General features: G+C 44.1%; 1 protein-coding gene across 2 annotated transcripts in view; it reads right to left on the reverse strand.

Moving 5' to 3' along the window:
- Positions 1–1,125: 1,125 nt before the first annotated feature.
- Positions 1,126–22,516, reverse strand: part of MDN1 (midasin AAA ATPase 1) — a gene marked incomplete at its 5' end in the record, with an annotated part of 155,752 nt that continues 134,361 nt past the window's right edge. Inside the window, 16 exons of one of the 2 annotated variants that reach the window (XM_082669177.1) lie at positions 1,126–3,396; positions 4,222–4,364; positions 5,827–5,890; positions 6,737–6,851; positions 6,943–7,016; positions 8,434–8,608; positions 9,242–9,357; positions 10,660–10,749; positions 11,471–11,634; positions 13,240–13,410; positions 14,908–15,103; positions 16,129–16,230; positions 18,015–18,182; positions 18,411–18,727; positions 21,258–21,405; positions 22,362–22,511. In XM_082669177.1, the coding sequence (XP_082525303.1) occupies positions 3,208–3,396; positions 4,222–4,364; positions 5,827–5,890; positions 6,737–6,851; positions 6,943–7,016; positions 8,434–8,608; positions 9,242–9,357; positions 10,660–10,749; positions 11,471–11,634; positions 13,240–13,410; positions 14,908–15,103; positions 16,129–16,230; positions 18,015–18,182; positions 18,411–18,727; positions 21,258–21,405; positions 22,362–22,511 (2,382 nt within the window). In that variant the 3' untranslated portion in view covers positions 1,126–3,207. The remainder of the gene's footprint in view (positions 3,397–4,221; positions 4,365–5,826; positions 5,891–6,736; positions 6,852–6,942; positions 7,017–8,433; positions 8,609–9,241; positions 9,358–10,659; positions 10,750–11,470; positions 11,635–13,239; positions 13,411–14,907; positions 15,104–16,128; positions 16,231–18,014; positions 18,183–18,410; positions 18,728–21,257; positions 21,406–22,361; positions 22,512–22,516) is intronic. The other variant, XM_082669176.1, reaches the window with a different exon arrangement.

Below are 22,516 nucleotides of genomic sequence, written 5' to 3' on the forward strand. Positions count from 1 at the left end.
AATAGTAGTGAAGTTAAATATCCCTTGCCACTTTTAGTTACACTTATTTTGTGAATTGTTATGAGTTTGGTCCCTTTATGATGATCCAGACTTTTATTCTAATTTTATATGGGCTGTTTGCCATATTTTTTTAAACTTTGATCCTTTTCCTTTTATAGCTTTAAGTCTCTATATAGTCACGTGTATTTTCCATTCTTTTGAGCCTTTTCAATTTCATCTTCTCCCCTTCAGAGCTTTAAAAAATTTTCATTGTTAATGTTTATCTAGGATTTTGGTTTATAGCATAATGGGGATATAAGTTCTTTTCCAGTTGTAAACTATAATTTCAGCACCATTTATTAACTAATTCATTTATATTCCTGGGATTTGTGATACTCCTGGTAAATTCTTTTAGGGTCTGAGTAACCCTCAGGATAATTTCATCCAGGTCGTTTTTACTTCTTTGTTGTTGTGTGTTTTATTATTAGGCAGGAATACTCCCCTGTAGTATCTGGTAAGAGTCTTCTATTAATGGTCTGTATGACCTTTAGAAATGTTTTGTATTATTTTCCTCTAAATCATCTTAGAATCGTTACTGAAATTTTGAATGTGTTGAATCTATAAAGTGAGAACTGACATTTTTATACTATTTTTTCTTCCCATCCAGAAAGATTCACTCATGCTAGACACTGGTAATGCTGTCATGAGTCATATATGCCCCCTGTCCTTAGAATCACTCTTTGGGTAGGAAGACGTAAGTCCAACGTAGTATTTATAGATGTTGTCAAGGCTCATACTGTGGGAGCTCATTCTTCCTGGAGGGCTTATCTGAGCTAGGCAAAGTCAGAAAGGCCAAGTGGGTAAGAGAATTCTAGACAAAGAATGCATGGAACACTGGCAGATTCCAAGGCCCGTGTGGTTTGCTGTGATCAGATCAAATAGTGTGGTGGGGATGCTGGGAGAGAAGGGACAGGGGAGGCAGGTAGTGCTAAGAAGCAACAAATGGTACCTTCTTCATAGGAATTCAGAAAGATCTCCTTGGATGTTGTGAGTATGACTAAGTGAAGCTAGCAAAGTGATTAGTAGTTCAAGCTACATTTTATTTACTTTAATATTTATTAAAAAATTTTTTGGCTGCATCAGGTCTTAGTTGAGGCACGCGGGATCTTTTGTTGCGGTGCGTGGGCTCGTAGTTTGCGGCACACAGGCTCTCTAGTTGAGGTGTGCAGGCTTCGCTACCCCGTGGCGTGTGGGATCTTAGTTCCCTGACCAGGGATCGAACCTGTGTCCCCTGCATTGGAAGGTGGATTCTTTACCCCCAGGGAAGTCCCCCTCAAGCTACATTATAAGAGAGCTCCAGCTGCACTGCAGTCAGCGGAAAGCAAAAGGGAAGACAGAATAAGGTAAATATCCAGAAGTTAGACTGGATAAGATTGGGGTTTGGATGGAGGTGGAGAGGAAGGTAAGGCAAATGTAAAGGTTGAGCTCCAAGTGAGAGTGTGTGAGAGAGCAAGCCTACCCGCAGTAGCTTCTTCTAAGTGACTCAGGTATGTCACTCTTCCTAACCAACGCCCTCAGTTCCTGATGGGTCTCCCGTGTCTGCTCCTGTGCTTCCCAACCCTTTTCCTGTCACAGCACAAACTGAAGCTAGCACTCTTGGGTAACTTGCTTACTGAAATTCATCTGTTCCAGACCCTATTAGCTATCCCAGGGCCAAGAGAATCACTATGCTGGTACATCAGTTGGGATGCTTCAGCTTAGCTTGTCCTGTCAATTAAAGGTAGATATGATGGACCGCATCACAGTCATAATGTTGGTGTCTTCCCTCCCTGCTGGAAGATTAAACTTCCTGCTTTGGCCAGTGATACATCTCTTACACTCAGATTTCATCTTGGAGCAGCACAAGTTACATCAACAGTGGTATATTTTTTAATAATTTTCAGAATATAAGCTGCATAGCTTTTTAGAATAAAAAATGATATAACCTCAGGTACATGCTTTAGGACACCTGGTTAAACAACAAGCAAACTGTCTTTGAGGACCACCTCAAAAGGGTGGCACACTTCACAGTGTAACTTGATAACAGACACGGAGACAGATGATTACGTCATGGCATGTTGTCTACGAAAGAACATCTGACAGAGCTTAACGAGAACACAGCACACAGTTAAGTATTCAAGCACTGCTTTTTGGCCAAGTAAAAACTGCCTAAAAACTATTGTTGATGGATTTTTGACTGGAAAAAAAGATGTGGCTGCTTAGTTCTTCTGATACAGCACTTCTTTTCCAGCCTAAGACAGGCTCAGTTCAACTTGAAATCAGTGTGAGGAATGATTCTTCCTCTTAACTGTTAAGAAAAAATGAACTAAAGAAATAAATTACTACAACAGCAGAACTATGGCACAGAGAGAATGAAATAAAGGAAAAATCATCCTTCCATCATTGCATAGTCTCCCGAAGCAGCAAAGGTGAAGGGGAGGACACTGAAAAGCCCTTTCATTCATACATGGGCCAAGGGTCATTTTCTGATGATTTGGGCTCCCATGATGTCTGTTTTATAAAAAAACACACATACCACAAGCCTCCTCCCCTCGTAGAGAAGTTAGTTAGTTCCTTTCATAAGAAGCACAGTAAAAAAAAAACACAGACTCTCTAAAAAAAAACCCGCAGCTGCCTTAGCCACTTGACAGCTTTCGGGTACACACTGTGGGCTTCGCAAGGCCAAGCGTTATTAGCGCAGGGTCAAAAGGGAAGTTCCCTTTAGTCCTTTGCCCAGAGGCCTGGCACAGTCCCATGCTTCCAGCAGCATCTCCTCATGGAGGTGTCCAGGGTCCCTGGGAGGGAAGGCAGGCAGCTGGGCACCAAGGGTGGGGTGCAGCCTCCTCTTGGGCCAGGACTTCTGAGACGAGCCCAAAGGGCAGCGCCACCCCCCACCCCAGGTACGAGCCCAGACACCTGCTGCTGCTGTTCCTTCACCCCAAGTTTATTACAAGCACTGGCGCCCAGGCACAGCAGGGAGCATGAGTTTTCTCTAGGCTCTGAAATCGTGTTGTAAAATGTTGCAATAAAATTTTTTGTAGCTGTTGGGTGAACGTTTATAAATCAAATCTAAGATTAAATACCATTTTTGAGCTGAGAGTTCAGAAACAGTTGTCCAAAGGGGAGCACCCGGCAAGCAGTGTGACATTCTGACCGCAAAGTCTCACTTAGGACTGTGTTCCTTCTGTTCTACGGGTGGTCAGAGGCTGTCACCAGCTCAAACCACTGCCTGAGAGCATCGCTGAGCGTCTCGGGAAGTGCGTTCACATCGCGTAGGATTATATAGAACGGGAATGGGAACTCTTCCATGTAGGATCGGATTTCAGGCATCTCTCCAGGCCCTTTAAATATTGGTACCTTGATGTCCAAGATAGAATCCTGGCAAAAAAAAAAAAACATTTAGAAATAAAACTAAATCAGTGTCCTTGGCTAGCTCTTTTATGATCTCCTTTGCAGACAATTTTTAGGTCTCACATGTCTAATTCCTGCTTATAAAAATAGCTCTTATCACTAAGTAAAACAGAACTCTTAATAAGGAGGCAGCAGATCTCTTTCTGAGCACCCCTTCCAGGAGAATGGCCACTAAAAGGGAAGGAAAGGGGTAGATAAGCAAACCTGATTTCCCTACAATGGTATTTCCTATTCTCTACTTGGAATAATTCACATTAAATTTTCAGCTTGCTATCCAGGCCTCAATGTGACCTGCAGAGACAGTACTTCCCCGGGAACAGACCACCCCGTGGACATCTTTCATGTAGTGACTGATGCCTCCTCCTTTGAGGAGGGCACTGCTGAGATCCAAGTACTTGGAAAGGTTGGTCTATGTTTCCAACGGACAGGGCCCATCATCGAGGCTGCGATACCTGCAGCGACGCTGTGCAGAGGGAGATGACCCACCAGAGTACTAGTTAGCACAAAGTGGTTAAGAGGACAGACTGAGTCAGTCTGAATACTGGCTTCCTTGTCATTACCTACAACCTCTGTGCTTCTGTCCTTCACTGTAGAGTGGGAATAACCATCCCTACATCACTGAGTTACTGCTCGGTTATATGAGAAAATAATTATAAAATGCCTAGAACGGTGCCCTTCAGGATGCCATGAATGTTATAGGAGTTCTCGGTATGACTGTGAGACCCAGGCCATTCTTCAGATAGAACAACTTGAAGGGAATCCCCAGAAAAGTGGCTTTTAGTAATCACTCACCCGTGAACTGGGATTGTCCAACACAACAAAAATGACAAAGATGTTAGCATTCCGGGCGGCCTGAACTGCTGCTAGGACTCTGTCTTTGCCCTCAAAGAAAAGGCCACGTCCATCAGAGACCACCAGGAGGAGCTGTGCAGTTTCTGTAGTAGAACATAACAGCAGAGGAACAACTCAACTCAAACGACAACTCAAACTACATACAGGGACTTCCCTGGTGGCGCAGGGGTTAAGAATCCGCCTGCCAATGCAGGGGACACAGGTTCGAGCCCTGGTCCAGGAAGATCTGCCGCAGAGCAACTAAGCCCGTGTGCCACAACTACTGAGCCTGCGCTCTAGAGCCTGCACGCCTAGAGCCCATGCTCTGCAACAAGAGAAGCCATTGCAATGAGAAACCTGCGCACCACAAGGAAGAGTAGCCCCTGCTCGCCGCAACTACAGAAAGCCTGCGCGCAGCAATGAAGACCAACGCAGCCAAAAATAAGTAAACTGCGGACCGTAAGACAAATTAGTGCAGGCTTTCTCTGTGCTATCAAAACCAAGCAGTTCTCTGAAACTGGTGAATTCTGGGCACAAATAAAGGCGGCCTCCAATTAGATCTATTACTTTGAACGTGTGAGTCACAGACAAGGCTGCACAAAGACATACAAAACTTCTGTCAATAAAACAATTTCCCAGTAGTGCCTTGGGGAATGTCACATTTAGATCAACTTCATTGTACAGCAACATGTGAGAATTAAAACATATGTTTATGGATATGAAGTATAAAAAGAGCAGTCCTGAGTAGACCATTAGAAGAAAGTGCCCAGATCAGAAACCTAGAACTGTATCTTCCAACTTTCAGTCATTGTCTATTAGCTTCAGATTTCTGTCAATTTCTTGTACCTAAATTGTTTTTTTCTTGAAAAAAAACTTAAATAGAAATTTAAACAAAAACTTAAATAGAAGGGACCACTAACATGACCAGTGAATAAAAATGGATTAAAATTTTTAGCATATTATATTTTTAGCATATTTTCCAGTGAAAGACTGTTGTGCTTAAAGGCAGGCTGTCTTCTGTCAGGGAAGGTTAGCAAGTGTTGAGAGGCGTGAATGACCTGCTTCAAAGGGAAGTTTTCCCATGGTACAATCAGAATTGAGGATTCAGGGGAAGGCTAAAGAACTGGTGTGCTGCAAAAGCTCCAAATCAATCATGGATGGATTAGCTGGTTTCTGAATTATGTCCTTCTCCATTTTCCTTTGTTATTAAAATATTGAAGAATACTCTTTACATTTAATTCCACACACCCTTACTCCTTTCATTCACAATTGAACTCAAATCTATCAAATATATACTAGTTAATTACAAACTAGTTGGTGTCTACCTTCTCCTTTGATTATAAGCCTCTTGAGTATGGGTTCAATAAAAATTTCTGAATGAATGAACAGGTGAGTAAAAAATTCCATGAATGTTTAATACCTCTGCATCATCCCCTGTTTATGTGTTTTCCTATAGAGCTTACACTTTAAAAGATAGTGATAGGTACACTGAGATGAAAAGCAACTTGCAAACAGTACGAGAAAAGAAAAGTGTGTTATTAGCAAAGACCAAAGAACGCAGCTCACCTGGACTGATGTTTTGTGAGAGCTGCTGAGCAGCTGCAAACATGTTGGCTGCAGACTCTAGAAACTAAACCAGAAATAGACAATTAGAAAACTATTTAAGCTCTCTTCCCACTATCACAGAGACTGAAATTACTGCTGGCACTTAAGTGATTATCAGATAACCATCTCAAATCTATAGCAAGCAAACTGTCCCTTCCATCCATCCGTAAAGGACTGACAATCCTTGCACTTGGCATTTACGTTGGGTGCTGGCATTCTCAAGCACAGACAAGACCTGTGTCCCTGGCATATACCCCACTAGTGTTCTACGAGAAACCCCAAAGGAAAAGAAACACTTCCTCTGGGGAACAAGAAGTCAGTAACCCCCAAATGAACCAAAGAGCTGTCTTCTTTCAAGAAAGGAAAACAGCTGAGCAAAAAAAAGAAGGCAAGAAAACATAAAATAAATATCCAGTGTAACGTGAAGGAGGCTAAATTACGGCAGGAACCAGGAGGACAGAATTGTTACCCCATATGCTGTGTTTAGAACGTACGCCATCCCGAGCAAGCACTGGCTTTATTTCACATCATCTTCTCTAGGCTAAATGGTAGAGAGAAATTGGCCTTGACCCACTTGATAAGGGTACTGGGAAGTGGTTCATTTTTCCAAAATGTTCCAAACCTCTCAAAATAGGGAGCCAGAAAATCAATGATGCAAAGTCAAATGATCTTTGAAAAACTGAGAAAGAGAGATCACATGCTATTTAATAATGGATGCCAAGGGAGAGTCTCCTCCAGTGGTACACCGGCTGAGGCTCAGGACTATTCTCTTTTGTAAATTTTACCATACTGGGGAGGAGGGAGTTCTAAAAATTATGTCTCTCCTATACCATAAAATAACTGCAGAAGACATCTGAAGTCATCAGCATACCTGAGCAATCTTGGTTTTCTTTTGTTGGAATTTGCAGAGCCGCAGAATCTGGGACCCTGAGTAATCACTGAACTGTTCGTGGAATGGGTGTAACAGCTTTACGGACTCTCCAAAACTTGGGGGAGAAAACCCAAATACAATGGGAGTTATTTTTTGTCATGCAGAAAAAGGCTGGTTTTCCCAATGGGATTAAAAGGCACTCTTACCTACACACCGCAATCTGACCCACTTCCAGAAAGGTTAGAGCATTTCCAATCACAGCCAGAGATTCAAAGGCAAGCTGTGAAACAGAAAGTGAAGGGTTGAAGAAATCGGAATATCCTCTACACCAATGCCTTTCAACCTTTTTTATACCAAGATTCCCACAGAAAACACTCCTTTTTTGTTATGGCACACAGGGGAACAACATCAATATGGCTATTCACAACCAACTCAGAGGCTTTGGTGGCTTAGGCCCTGGCTAACAGCACAAGCGCCGAAACCCAATATCCTTTATACTAGTAGGAAAGGTCTGCTCTAGACATCATTCAGTAAAAGCGATCTTGAGAAATTTGGTCCATAAATTTTTAAGGTTTCTTCCCCCTTTTTTCACTATAAAGTAATCTCTCACGGGTAAAAGATTTTTAAAACCAATTTATTCTAAACTATGCATAAATGACAGTATAGTTTCAGAATTTAAATTCAGTTAAAAAGATGACGACACTTGTAGCAACTAACATCTGTTGAACATGCATCAAGTGCCAGGCACTAAACTGAGTGCTCTGCATACATGACTTCACTTAGTCTCATAACAGCTCTGAGCTTGAGTAAGTATTGTTATAATCATTTTTTCAGAAGGTAAAACTCACAAAATGAACTGCCCAAAGTCATGCGGTGCTAAGTGGGGAGTTGAGACCTGAACACAGGTGCAGAGGTTACACTTTTTCCAGCAGAGCTTGTGCACAGCCTTCAGGCTGCTCGCTGACTTGTGCTGGGCAACAGCATCACTGCGAAGACCCCCCCACTCTCCACATCCCTGACAGCGGGGGGAGTGGGGGGGTCATAACTCCACCCAGGCTCCTAAGCCTTGTTACTACTGATAGAACACTAACTCTACACAGACGTAAAGAAACGTGTACTGAAGACATCTTAAAAAATCAGGGATATTCAGGGCTTCCCTGGTGGCGCAGTGGTTGAGAGTCCACCTGCCGATGCAGGGAACACGGGTTCCTGCCCCGGTCCGGGAAGATCCCACATGCCGCGGAGCAGCTGGGCCCGTGAGCCACGGCCGCTGAGCCTGTGCTCCGCAACAGGAGAGGCCACAACAGTGAGAGGCCCGCGTACCGCCACAAAAAAAAAAAAAAAAAAAAAAAAAAATCAGGGATATTCAGATATTACGTTGTGCATGGTCTTAAAAGAATATAGTACATTCATTCAGTGGAAAGTAAACACTGACAAATTTACTTACTCTGCAACTAGACAATAGCATGGCCATGCTAAGAAACACAACAATCTAAACGACCTACAGCAGTAAGACACCAAAATTTTTTGAGACATCCTGAAATTGCCCCTTTGAACTTTTTAAATCTTATATCTCCTCAAATATGGTCTCATATTCTCAGAACAAACTAACTGGTATTTCAAAGTGTTTTTTAGCCAGAACATATTTAAAACATTCAGGTGGCCCATCAAACTGCCACTACGCTTCTCCTCCTCACCTGTTTGGTATGGTTGTCTACCATGCTAGAGGAGTCATCGACAGCCAGGCAAATCTGATACTGCCGTTTACTGGGCTTGGTCCTTCGAAGCCAAATCTTGTCTTTCCGAAACTGACTGGCAATGTATGGAATGACCTTCCGCATGTTCAGTCGCTTCCCAGTTCGATAATCTCCTCTGTTAAATTTAACCAAACAGGAGCAAGATTAAGGATAAAATCACAGTAACAATAACTTATAACCAGTGATACCAAATAACCAGTAACCTGGCACAATGAAGTGTTACTGTCCATTGAGATTATTAAGGGCTGGGATCTTCTTGATCAGCAGCAGACACACTGGATATGTATGTGGCAAGAATAATTAGGTCCTTTTAGAAAATTTAAAATACTTTTTAAAAAGAAAAAAAATGTTTGCATTGAATATTAAGTCTTGGATTCTCTTTTGTGTTCTGAAACCACGCTTCTGGACACATCTTTGGAAAGATCTAGGTGAGTGACGCATGCAGCAATTGAGTGATCCAACATGTAGAGGGTGAGCAGCACACACACCCAAAGGCTCAGCCAATTCTCCCATCAGGTATTAACTAACTAGTCACAGAAAGTGCATTCATACTGAACTTCACAGAAACTTCTGTGGTAGAGATGATAAAATGGCAACAAGGTAAGGAACGCCACACTAGAGCCTGTGCAGCACAAGTGGCAACCTAGACGCCAACACCATAGCTGTTACGTGCTAATAAGCTCAGCAGAAAAGGTGGCACTGCCATCTTTCCAGGGTACCATGAGTGCATCCAATGGAGAAGACTTACTTCAGCTTGGCAGCCTGGGTAGGCTCTAATATGAGACGAAGCTGTTCACACAGCTGTTGTGAAAGAGGTGCAGTTAAGACCAGGTAACTCTGCCACATCTCCACTGCTGCCTTCTCCTGTGACAACAGCAACAACATGTAAGTTACCCTTAGTAGGCTGGAGCCAACCAAAGTCATTACAGCAAGATGAAGGCCTGAAACAAAGCAGTAGAAAACAACCTGCTTCTCTTGTCAAACTGCTATCTGATTCACCTGGTTTAAAATGTCTCCTCCTGGGCTTCCCTGGTGGCACAGTGGTTAAGAGTCCGCCTGCCAGTGCTGGGGACACGGGTTCGAGCCCTGGTCCGGGAAGATCCCACATGCCACGGAGCAACTAAGCCCGTGCACCACAGCTACTGAGCCTGCACTCTAGAGCCCGAGAGCCACAACTACTGAAGCCCGCACACCTACAGCCTGTGCTCTGCAACAAGAGAAGCCACCACAATGAGAAGCCAGTGCACTGCAACAAAGAGTAGCCCCTGCTTGCTGCAACTAGAGAAAGCCCATACCCAGCAACGAAGACCCAATGCAGCCAAAAATAAATAAAATTTAAAAAGAAAATAATTAAAAATAATACATAAATAAATAAAATGTCTCCTCTTCCACCAAAGCCACAACTCGTAGTTCCAATGAGAAAATAAGGTAATAAAATACTGGAATTCATGACCAAATCAATGCCTTATTCACATCACCTATGAGGAGTATATAATGTGTACCCTTCACGTGGAGAGGGGGCCATGATGGGTAATTTTGGTGCCAGGAGATCCAGCCACTTAATCATGGTCTCTCAGGCGCATGTTTCAAAAACAAAAGTGACGAGTGCAAACCTCTCAAGTAACACTCAGCAGTGTGCTTATTTCCTGAATACAAAGCTCCATGGTTAGTTTTTTTTTTTGCCAATTATGGCAGAGCAGTCAATACATGTGGTGAGAATAATGATAAGAGATACAAAACTAAAATGTGTATTTAGTAAATATTAGTAAATTTAGGATGCAAGGTCATTGAAAAGGAAACATCTGGTTTATCTACACTGCCATATTATATCAGCTGGCAATGTTCCAGGTGGCCTATTCAGAGAGTGACACAGTATAGACTTTTGCCCCATGTTTCAACCACTGTCACATCTATTACATCCATTACAGATTGAGCAGTGGAAGTTAAAGAATTAAACACACCAGTTTCTCTCTGTTTTAATTAAGCTACAGATCTAGTGGCAAACCAGGCAGAAAACAATGGATAGATGTAGGTTTCAGAATTATAATTATATTCTCCATATACTCGGTCGCTTTGACCAAGGTAATTGGAGTTAAGAATCTATTAAGTTTCCTGTACCTTAAAAAACAAAAGTCAGGATATTTTATAAAAACACCAGTGACTTACTTCTTCTGGGTTTCCAGATTCGTGTGGCTGCCATGTTTCCAGCTGTCTCTCCAGCTCCTGTCTTAGTTCATTGACATCTTTTAAGAAGGGCTAAAAGGGAAAAGCCACGGATAGAGGAGACCCAGGTTGGAATCACCAACTCACTATACCTGGTTGCCTTATTCCCTGCAGTACGAACTCCCCCCGAGATGCAAAACTTGAGCAAATTTCATGGCACAATTAAGACACCAGACAACCATTCTTCTCCTTCTCATTATGTAGAGGCAAAATGAATAAAGGAAATATTAACATTTAATAAATCCATCCCAGTAAAACAAAATACCCAGGAAGATATCAATAATGAAAATATTCTTTAATTAATCTAGACTATAATTAAGTCAAAGAATTAGGGACAACAACTCAGTTAATTTAGGCTCTTCCTAAATGCAGGCATTAAGTCAACGATTCTTACGATTCTTACTACTTAACCAACATAAACTTAACTGTCCTGCAGGCTCCTCACACAAGGCTGGTGGATATGAGAGGAGTAGATGTGAGAGCCAGAGGTCCAAGGACAAGACCCACCATCGTGGCCAGGTCAGGACACCAACCACCCACGGTGACCCTGGGATTAACTGTTAGAAGTGTTATCTGCTCAGAGAACACGTCGTACCAACAGTACTCCTTAAAAGACTGATAAGGATATGATACCCCAAAACAACCAGATGCTACATAAAGTTCTTAAGACAAACATGTCTTAAGTTATTTAAAAGCAACTTATAATTATGTTTTGTCAACTTATTGAAGTAGTAATTTGTGAAAGTTTTAGTACCTGGAAAATCGTGTCCACAAGGAACTGATGGGCTGTATGAATGGTCGAATCTCGGCTTCTCTCTGGTTTCTCATTCTCTGTCTCCCTGTGGGATGTGTCTGTCCTGGGGTCTTGGTCTTCCTCTGTGTTAACAGTTTGGGTCTCCATCTCCATCTCTTCAAAGCCTGTTCTCACACCATAATGTCAACATGAAGACTCAACCTTCACAGTCACGTGTCAATCCTAACAATTACTCAGACTTCACTCATTCACTCCCCAGCACATTAACACCTCGGCTCCACGTGTCCTTTCTCTCTGACACAGTCTGCCAATTCTCACTCCCTTAACTTCCCCCTCTTCCCACCCTGATATGGAAGGCGGCTGTTCTGGGAGGCAGAAGTGGGGGGAGACTGTTTTACCCTGACAAGCCTCACAGAACCGTGTGATCCATTAAACTATGTTCATGCAAATAAATAAATAAACTATGTGCATGCAGAACTTTGACAGAACCAAAAACTAAAATAACATCATAGCTCCATTTTATAGATGAGGAAGCTGAGACAAAGAAGACAAATTTGCCTCAACCTATAAAGTAAGTAAGAGAAAGTCTGGATTTGAATCTAGAAAGGTCTAAACACAGACCTATGCCTTTCCCACTGTCCTGTAACAGCCAGGCAGTCAGCAGTTCTAACGCCCCTGAGAAGACGGAAGCAGAAGGAAAAGTTTTTGAATTTAGCAAGTTCTTTTGAATTTGCACTTATACCACTGCTGATAAAGCTATTTTTTCATGTGTTGAATTTAAAAAACAAAACAGCCTTGTAATAGCACTTGCTCAGCTATGAAATGGAACTGTATGTAAGAAGTTTTGTTACCTTCTCACATGCATTTCCCCTATTCTATTTCTTTAAACATTTCTTTAAATAAAATGTTTAAATATAGTATATTTTCATATAATTAAAAATACTGTTTCTCTAATAATCAAGAATATATCTTCTGGGGGACTTCCTTGGTGGCACAGTGGATAAGACTCTGCGTTCCTAATGCAGGGGGCCCAGGTTCGATCCCTGGTCAAGGAACTCGATCCCAGATGTGTGCCACAACTAAGGAGGCAGTGAGCCGCAACTAAGACCCAGTGCAACCAAATAAGAAAGAAAAAAAAAGAATATATCTTCTGGTCATACTGGAGCATGTGTACTATTCTGTTTTCTTCTACATATTTAAAAAAGACTTCTGGGTTGGGCTTTGCTGGTGGGGCAGTGGTTAAGAATCGGCCTGCCAATGCAGGGGACACGGGTTCAAGCCCTGGTCTGGGAAGACCCCACATGCCGCGGAGCAACTAAGCCCATGCGCCACAACTACTGAGCCTGCGCTCTAGAGCCCATGCTCCGCAACAAGAGAAGCCACTGCAGTGAGAAGCCCGCACACCACAACGGAAGAGTAGCCCCTGCTCGCTGCAACTAGAGGAAGCCCGTGCACAGCAACGAAGACCCAACACAGCCAAAAATAAATAATAGATTTTAAAAATAAATAAAATAAAAAAATAATAAAGACTGCTGGGATTTTGTCTGAAGCTCAAGTTTCAAGGGTGTCTGTGAAGGACAGTGTCCTGTAACACCTTCCACCTTCCTACTCCCAAATGAAACATGTACAGGGAAATTATGGGCAAATGAATCTCTAAGCCATGGGTTAGGATGGGGAAAGAAGTGACCAAGCGCGACTGCAGCACCAGAGAAATGGCTTCTGTGAGTCGGAGAGCTTAGGCAGGAGGGTGTGCTCACTGCAGGACTCACCCGGCCCAGCTGTGCGCCCCGACCTGGCTTCCTGGGACTCCAGCTGCTCTGTGTCTATTGCGCAGAGCTCCTCCTGCTCCCCCGTGCCCGCGGAGGCGTCCTCTGTCTCCTCCTCTTCCCAAGCCTTGCTGGGGTCCTTTGCAGACTGCTGCTGCTCCGTGCTAGCCACATCTGCCAACAAAGTGCACACACGTGAAAAGGTCAGCTCTCTGCAGACAAAGCCATCACGAGTGGGTGTGCTTTTGGTCATTCGTACTTCCCAAGATTCTGCCCCTGACTGGTTATGTGGCTTGGACACAGTACTTGGCTTGTTTGTGACCTACTGATGTAAGTGCTTAACACTCCCCCCCTCGCCCCCCAGCCAGAAGCTTCAAGGATACAGTGTAACTATACATGTGACCATAGATTGGATGTTTAGCTGGGTTTTTATTGCTATGACCAGAGACTGAACCAGAATAAACATGCCAGGCACGTGACTCAGAGCAGCTAATGGAATCATCCTCATTGCCAAGTTATGGGTGGAAAACCTGTAGTGATAAAGTATAACACAGGGCACAGAAAGATCAGCATGGGAATCTCAGCATCGTGATCTTGGACAAGTTCTTAAATATCTTTGGCCTCAGTGTGCTGATCTATAAAATGGAGACATCCTAGCTGGTAAAGACTGTCAGAGGAACTCCATGATCATGCTGCAAAGGCTCAGAATGGTGCTGGGCACAAGGTAAACGCTCCATGCGTGGCAGCCATCACTGTATTGCTTCACTTTTCTTAAAAGTGGGGACAGGGGGAGAAAAGAGTAATCCACAGCAGAGCAGTCTTTTTGTACCATCCTCACAGTACACATTATCAACACCAGCTTACATATTAGGAACGAAACAGTGAAAAGTTACCAAGAGAACTTGAAGCGGAGACTGAGTGACGACTGACTACTCCCTTTCTATGCTGAGATCTTTTTTCTCCTTGTTTGTTTGTTCATTTATGGCTGCGTTGGGTCTTCATCGCTGCGTGCGGGCTTTCTCTAGCTGTGGTGAGCGGGGACTAGTCTTTGTAACGGTGCATGTGCTTCTCATTGCGGTGGCTTCTCTTGTTGCAGAGCACAGGCTCTAGGCACGCAGGCTTCAGTAGTTGTGGCTCGCGGGCTCTAGAGTGCAGGCTCAGTAGTTGTGGCACACGGGCTTAGTTGCTCCGTGGCATGTGGGATCTTCTCGGACCAGGCCTTGAACCCGTGCCCCTGCATTGGCAGGCAGATTCTCAACCACTGTGCCAACCAGGGAAGTACTGTGCCAACCAGGGAAGTCCTCTCTCCTTTCTTGAAACACAGATTTCAAGTTCACAGCTCCTATCATTGCCGGGTGATTATGAAGGAATGTCCACTACTCAGAATCCCTGAGATCAGTGCTGCGTCTGGATGCGGCCAGCCATTACCAAAGGTATTTAAAAGGCTTACACTAGACCCAGAACCCTGAACACTGAAACCCTGCACTTGGCTACAGATATCTTTATATCAAAAACAAACTGTATTTCTGCACAGTTCTTATTAGAAGGAAACTAGTTTAAAAAGCCATTTCCCCTCCCTCCTAAGATGACTTTTAAGAACACCTGGTGGGCACACAGCATAAGCACTCACAGAGCTCAGTAAGCAAAGGAGAAGCCTTCCCTGAATCATACCATAGGTCTGTACGTCATAGGGCTCGCTACCCTGTTTAATGTGCTCAAATGCTTCCGCGTCCTCTGCCTGGGTCTGGGCCGGGCCCTGCTCGGTGTGGCTGTCCGTGTCCACAGTCCTCAGCCTCTTGTGCACACGCTCATTGTGGTCACCCATGGAGCGTTCGTTGTCGGCCTGCCCAGGTTTCCTCTTAAAACTCTGCGGGAAATATGAGGAAATTCATCAGAACCTTGTCTGTAATGGCAAAAAGAGTAAAAATAATCATAATATTTATCCTCAGGGGGCTGATTAAGTTAATCAGGTGTACCAGACAAGAGTGGATTTCAGTGAAGCTGTTAATAGGAAGATCTCTAAATACATATACAGAGCAATCTCTGATATACTTTTATACCTGGAACAAAGGCAAAGAGGCAAAGAAACACTCTCACACAGGGAGGTGCACAAACACAAACAACCGTACATATACTACATATGCAGAAAGTCTCTTAGAGAGAAGACAAGACTGGCAGCACCAATATGCTCTGAGGATAGTCCCTTGGGTGGCTTGAAGACAGGAATAAAATGGAAGCTTTTTAGGGGATTGGTTTCTATACACTAATTTTGTATCACATGCATGAATAATACCCCATTTTAAAAAGCCTTATTTTTAAAACACAAAAGAGGGAATTCCCTGCCAGTCCAGTGGTTAGGACTTGTCACTTTCACTGCTGGGGCCTGGGTTCAATCCCTGGTTGGGGAAATAAGATCCCGCAAGCCATGCAGTGCAGCCAAAATAAATAAATCAAATTAAATTTAAAAAAATTTAAAAATAAAACACAAAAGAGAATGGACAGTGAACAGAGTTAAGACTGGTTAGTCCTTGGCAACAACACACAACACCTGGTTTTTAGGCTCCATAATAAGAACTTAACATGATAAGGGTGTGTGTGTGCGTGCATGCGTGCATGTGTGCATCTGTGTCTGTGAGTGTGTGTCTCTGTGTGTGCATGTGTCTGTGTCTCTGTGTCTTGTGTGCGTGTCTGTGTGTGTGTGTCTGTCCCCACACAGGGAAGAAGCCCCAGCTGGGAAAGCCCCACAGTCCTGGTCTGCTCACCAAGGCTGACATCATGGTGAGACAGCAAAGTCTGGGAATTTGGTGTTTTTTTTTTTTTTAAAACCATTACATTTAGAACATCATTTTACATGCAGCCTTCACCTAAGTTTAGGTGAAGAGTGATAGAGACCTGTGTGTTTTTCCTGGTGTTTTTCTGAGAGGCCAACCGGGCAATGAAGTTGGATTCATGGCCTTCTGCCTGGTTTGCATCCGCAGCTCCACTGCCGTGTTCCTGTGAAATCCAAGCCACAAAGAATGAGGTGGAGGAAGCTGTGCAAGCATCTGGTTATCGACTGCACTGTGTACAACTCCTCTCACCATTCTCATCTCACAGTCACATGCAGTTGGCACTCTATATCCGGGGACACGGAGGGCCCACTGCACTGTGCCAGTTTACATAAGGGACTTGAGCAGCCTCGGATTTGGGTATCCAGGGGGGTCTTGGAATCAATCCTTCTTGGACCCCAAGGGACAACTGTGACCATACCTGCCTGCCTGCTCTGGAACTCACCCATGACTAAGGCTTGGCCTGTGGGCAGAAATGAGAGCATCTAGACCTGAGTCTGTTACCCTCTTGCGGGCCTTCGTTAGTTCCTTGTCTACAGGAGGTAATGGCTTACTCTGAAGGTGGGACAGACCTCAATTTGAAACCAGGCTTCATCACCAACCAGCTGGGTACTCTGGAGACTGTCATTTAACTTTACTGGAGCTTATTTAACTCAGATATAAAATGGAGAACATAGGGACTTCTCTGGTGGCGCAGTGGTTAAGAATCCGCCTGCCAATGCAGGGGACACGGGTTCCATCCCTGGTCCAGGAAGATCCCACATGCCGCGGAGCAACTAAGCCTGTGCGCCACAACTAGTGAGCCTGTGCTCTAGAGCCCAAGAGCCACAACTACTGAGCCCATGTGCCACAACTCCACAAGAGAAGCCACTGCAATGAGAAGCACGTGCACAATGAAGAGTAGACCCCACCCGCTGCAACTAGAGAAAGCCCGTGCACAGCAACGAAGACCCAACGCAGCCAAAACTAAATAAAAGAAAAAGAAAAGTGTTCTTAAAGAATAAAAAAATAGGGCTTCCCTGGTGGCACAGTGGTTGAGAGTCCGCCTGCCGACGCAGGGGACGTGGGTTCATGCCCCGGTCTGGGAAGATCCCACATGCCGCGGAGCGGCTAGTCCCGTGAGCCATGGCCGCTGAGCCTGCGCGTCCGAAGCCTGTGCTCCGCAACGGGGGAGGCCACAACAGTAAGAGGCCCGCGTACCGAAAAAAATTAAAAAAAATAAAAATAAAAAATAAAATGGAGAACATACAAAGAACAATAATATCTATCTTATAGGGCCACGATGAAGACTTGCTAAAGTAATGAAATGCTCAGCACCTAATGGGTGCTCAGTAAATGGTTTGGAAGGGGGATGAGAAATATAAACCATTGTAATTATTGCTGAGAAAGCAGGGGTGCAGAGAGGCCAAGGGAGTTGTCCAGAGAAACCTCTGAGTAGCAGGCCCTCCAACTTCCAGAGCTCCTTCCAGGCTGCCAGTGCCCCAACTGGGCCACAAAAGACACATCACCCTACGTCAAGGAATGAAGAGGTACTTTCCATTTGAAATTAAAATGTTTAGAAGCCTGGTGAACAGCGAGGAAAAGGGAAGCACTACTAGATACTAGAGCCATACCACTGCATGCAGTCTCAAATTCAGCCCTTCTTTCCTTAGGAGCTTTCTAAAATATAATTTGAACTTGATTCTCCCACAGAGAGCTACACTCTAATAACTTTTTCTCATTAAGCACATCACTTAAATAAAGTGTGTAAAAGTATTCTGGGATTTGTTCCAGGAGGCATATAAAAATAGGCGTACGACCACTTTCTTAATGAATGGGAGATGATATTTTAGATGTCAACCACAAAAAAACATCACACACGACCCAATTACTGCTAAATAGAACTTGGTTTTGGACAGGGAGAAGAGGCCCTCCCAAGGGGCAGCTGGCGAGGCAAAGAGGGCCCTTCACCTCCTTCCCCTGCTCCTTCTCGGGCGCGGCCCCTGCCAGCTCCACGGCACACTCGCTCTGCACGCTCTCCAAGCCCGTCTGCCCGCAGGAGTCGTGCTCTTTCCTCTCCGTAGCCTCTGGCACCTGCTGCTCCGTGTCAGAGTTCTCCCCTTCTTCTTCTTCTTGCATCTGCAGGGAAATCAAACACAGCATTAACTGCTCTGGAGGAAGAAGATGAGGTAGGGGGCCCCCCTCACCAAGGGGAGTCTGCAGGGAGGGGACCGGCCGAAGCAGGTCTTAAACAGAAACAAAGAGCTGCTTGGCAAAGTAGCCTAAGAGAGATTCCAGTGGGAAGAAGGTAATTTTTTCTCATCATCATTATTTTTAATCGAAGACAAGCCAGACCCGCCATGATACCTGAGGCTGGAGACCCTGGTCAGCAGGGACGTCCTTCTCTGCACCTTCCTCACTGGCGTCCTTGTCCTCCAAAGACTGCTGCTGCTCCTCTGCATTCTCTTCAGGATGCTGGGCAACATCCTTGTCTTGGTCGTCAGCTCCTGTGTCCATCTCTTCCTCCCCCTCCTCCTGGTCATCTTCACTGGAGCCTCCCTCAGGCTCTTGCTGACCCTGACCTTCATTCTGGTCAGCCTCAGTCTCTTCGTTTATGTCTTCAGCTTCATGACCTGCTTCTACAGTATCCATTGGTTTCTCTTTAATTTCCAAAGGATTCTCTTCTGGACAGATGAAACCAAAAAAAGGAACACAGAATTTAAAAATCAAACAATGTGATTTCTTAAGATGGGATGTAGTTACACAAGTGTCTTATTATTATTCTCGAACCAGGAGCTGGCAAACTATGGTCCTTGGGCCAAATCTGGCCATCCACATATTTCTGCAAATTTCTCCACAAGTTTTACAGGAACACAGCTGCACCAACCGTTTACCTATGTGTTTCCCCCATCCATTCTGTATTACCTACAGCTGCTTTCACACTATAAGAGCAGAACTGAGTATTTGCGACTCTGTTGCAGCTTATGACCTGCAAAGACTGTATGTTTATTATCTGACCGACCCTTCACAGAAAAATTTTGCCTACGTCTGCTCTTAACCGTACTTACATATTGCACACAACTGTTTAGATGGTGCATTTCATTAAAGAATAAGTAACCCACTAAAAAATCCTAAAAGCCACCATAACAATAGGAATATTTTAGAACAGATAGGAAATGCCAGTCTAATTTTCAATTATCACTGGGAATAATTGGTAGACATCGTTCTTTAACATACACAGAAAATACAACATATATTCAAATGGGAACAATCTAATTTAAACATTTTGTTTATTTAAAAGAGCTTTTCTATACTTTGGGCACTTCAGAAATCAGTTATTTTGTTAGCAAATAATTCTTTAAAATAATTGCTTCTTCAGATTCACAGAGAGAACTAGTGGTTACCAGTGTGTGTGTGTGTGTGTGTGTGTGTCTGTGTGTCTGTGTGTGCGTGTGTGGGGGTATGTGCTTGTGTGTTGAGGGTAGGAGAGTGGGAGGTACAAACTGTCAGGTGTAAGGCTCAAGGATGTATTATACACCATGGGGAATAGAGCCAATATTTCGTAGTAACTATAAATGGAAAGAACTGTATAAAACTTAAAAAAACATTTTTTAATAGTAATTGCTTCTTAGTTTATGTACACAGTAGCTTAAAACGAGCCTGGATATTTTTCTAGGGCAAATGGCTTATTAGATTCTCAGTGGATTTTAATTTTATGCTTGGTTGTTGAATTTAAGGTTGAAGTAAGATTCCAAAATTATAAGTTAATGGAACTGCCTTAGAAGCAGCAGCTTATACTACATTTAAAAAGAAAACTAGAGGGCTTCCCGGTGGCGCAGTGGTTAAGAATCCGCCTGCTAATGCAGGGGACACGGGTTCGAGCCCTGGTCCGGGAAGATCCCACATGCCGCAGAGCAACTAAGCCCGTGCGCCACAACTACTGAGCCTGCGCTCTAGAGCCCGCGAGCCACAACTCCTGAAGCTCACGTGCCTAGAGCCCATGCTCCACAACAAGAGAAGCCACTGCAATGAGAAGCCTGTGCACTGCAACGAAGAGCAGCCCCCGCTCACTGCAACCAGAGAAAACCCATGCACAGCAACAAAGACCCAACGTAGCCAAACAATAAAAATAAAATATATTTATTTAAAAAAAAAGTAAACTAGAGATTCACAGAGCGAAGACTGTTCTAAGCACGAATTACCAAATACCTTAAACGTGAGAAATGCATTTAAATTTATGAGCCATATACTCACCTCCTAGATTTAACAGATGTTAACGTGTTACCACAAGTGTATCAAACTTGTCACTTATTTTTAAGAAATAAATGGTTCTGGACACAGCTGTCTGGATTCTGGATGCCTTCGCCCTTCCTACTTCCTCAGAGCTCATAACCTGAAGTTACTGTATATTATTCCTTTCTATGTGTTTGTACATTTGATGTATCCATAAATAATATATAGTACTGGTTCTTGTATTACATTTCCACCTAAATGGTACCTCTCATTAATTCTTTTGTAACTTGGTCTTTTCCAGTATAGTGTTTGTAATAGCTTTCTACATATATAGCTGATTCACTAAGAAGCAGAGCCTGGCTGGCACCACCTTTCATCTGGTTACCCACCACGACGGGGGCTCTCTATTTCAGCGGCACCACGTACACAAGCTTCTGATACTAGACAGCACCCCCAAGGAGTCACACTCGGGTTGAACACTGGGTGACAGAGGCGCTAGAGTACTGCCATGCCAAGTGATTTCTTTTGGGATTATTCCATTTCACTCCCCATGATGATTTCATATTTCAGACTAAGCACACAACATACGCACAACAATCAACAACTTTTCCAGGAAAGCTGTGACTGGGCTCCATGAGAGGCCTGGCTCTACCTGGATTGCACGGTGTTTACATCAACCCATGAGATGGGGCAATGGTGACACTGTGGGGCAATGGAGCTGTGTGTGACAGCACCGCCTGGGACAGCAGCACTGAAACACAGGATAGGAGATGAGAGGAGTGACAGAGACCTGCTGGTTTACAAGCTTTAGGTCTACCTAGAGGAGAAACACAACAAAGAAAAAGCGAGGAATTTTATCAAACTGGAATTGTGCTGACCAGACACAATAATGACCTGGCCATGACACTGGCCTGAAGAGAAATCTGTTACTGCTCAGTTTCAGTGACTTCCAACGGGCTCTTTAGGTTTCGAAAGACACACCTTCTCCGTCTTCGCGGTCTGTGTCCCGATCACCATCCTTGTCTTCACTGTCTAGGTCCAAGTCATCTGGAAGGTCCAAGGCCTCAGGTTCGGGCAGCTTTTCCTGATTGCCATGGTAAGGGTCCACCTCATTCTCATCATATTCCCTCTTTGGACAACGGACAGAACAGGAAAAAAAAATAAAAATGAACTTTTAAAAAGTGTAGCATTCAGGGGCTTCCCTGATGGCGCAGTGGTGGAGAGTCCGCCTGCCAATGCAGGGGACACGGGTTCGTGCCCCGGTCCGGGAAGATCCCACATGCCGCGGAGCGGCTGGGCCCGTGAGCCATGGCCGCTGAGCCTGCGCATCCAGAGCCTGTGCTCCGCAGCGGGAGAGGCCACAGCGGTGAGAGGCCCGCATACCGCAAAAAAAAAAAAAGTGTAGCATTCACATATAATCAGCTCAAAGCACAGCTGACTCTTGAGCAACACAGGTCTGAACTGTGTGAGTCTACTTACGTGGACCACTTATGCACGTTTTTTTCAATAAATACGTGCTCCAGTGCCACACAGATCCGCGGCTGGTGGGACCCGCGGATGTAGAGGGCCAGCTGTAAAGTTACACACAGATTTCCAACCCTGCAGATGGTCAGTGCCCCCAGCGCCTACATTGCTCAAGGGTCAACTGTAGTTATGCTGAGAGAATACAGTGTCTCTTCCCTAAAATTACCAGCACACATTAGAATTTTACCAATATGTTTTGAATTTTCATGTTGGAATTTCAAGTTTCACTTTCAGTGCACATTCTCCACCGATAAGAGGTGCTGTGTTACTTAATCTCAAAGAGGACACGGAAGTTTATGGGAAGAAATATAGAAAAGGACCACAGGTTTTAGCTTCCAAACTACAGCATGAGTCCAAACAGCATGAAGACCACCTCATCGGTAACCAATAGTTAGATATTTTATGTCCGGTTAAGAGGCCCTGTTACACACTCCCTTATGAGGCAATGGGAAAACAAATGATAAGCAGGGAAAAAAATGTCTTGAGACACCCCAGGAGCTGTGCGTTGCAGTGGCCCTGGCCTTGAGTCAGGAGAGCAGGTTGGTTTTGAATCCTCATTACCTCATCTATTTGTTCATTAATTTTATCTTGGCCTTGCTCATCATCAGCTTCTGCTTCTTCCTTTCCTTCCTTCTTATCTTGCTGGGTTTTATCTCTGTTTGACTTCCCAGCATCCAAGTTGTCATCTTTAGCAACAAGTTCAGGATCTTCCTAAA

The sequence above is a fragment of the Grampus griseus genome (assembly GCF_964374135.1).
Source record: "Grampus griseus genome assembly, chromosome: 13".
Lineage (NCBI taxonomy): Eukaryota > Metazoa > Chordata > Mammalia > Artiodactyla > Delphinidae > Grampus > Grampus griseus.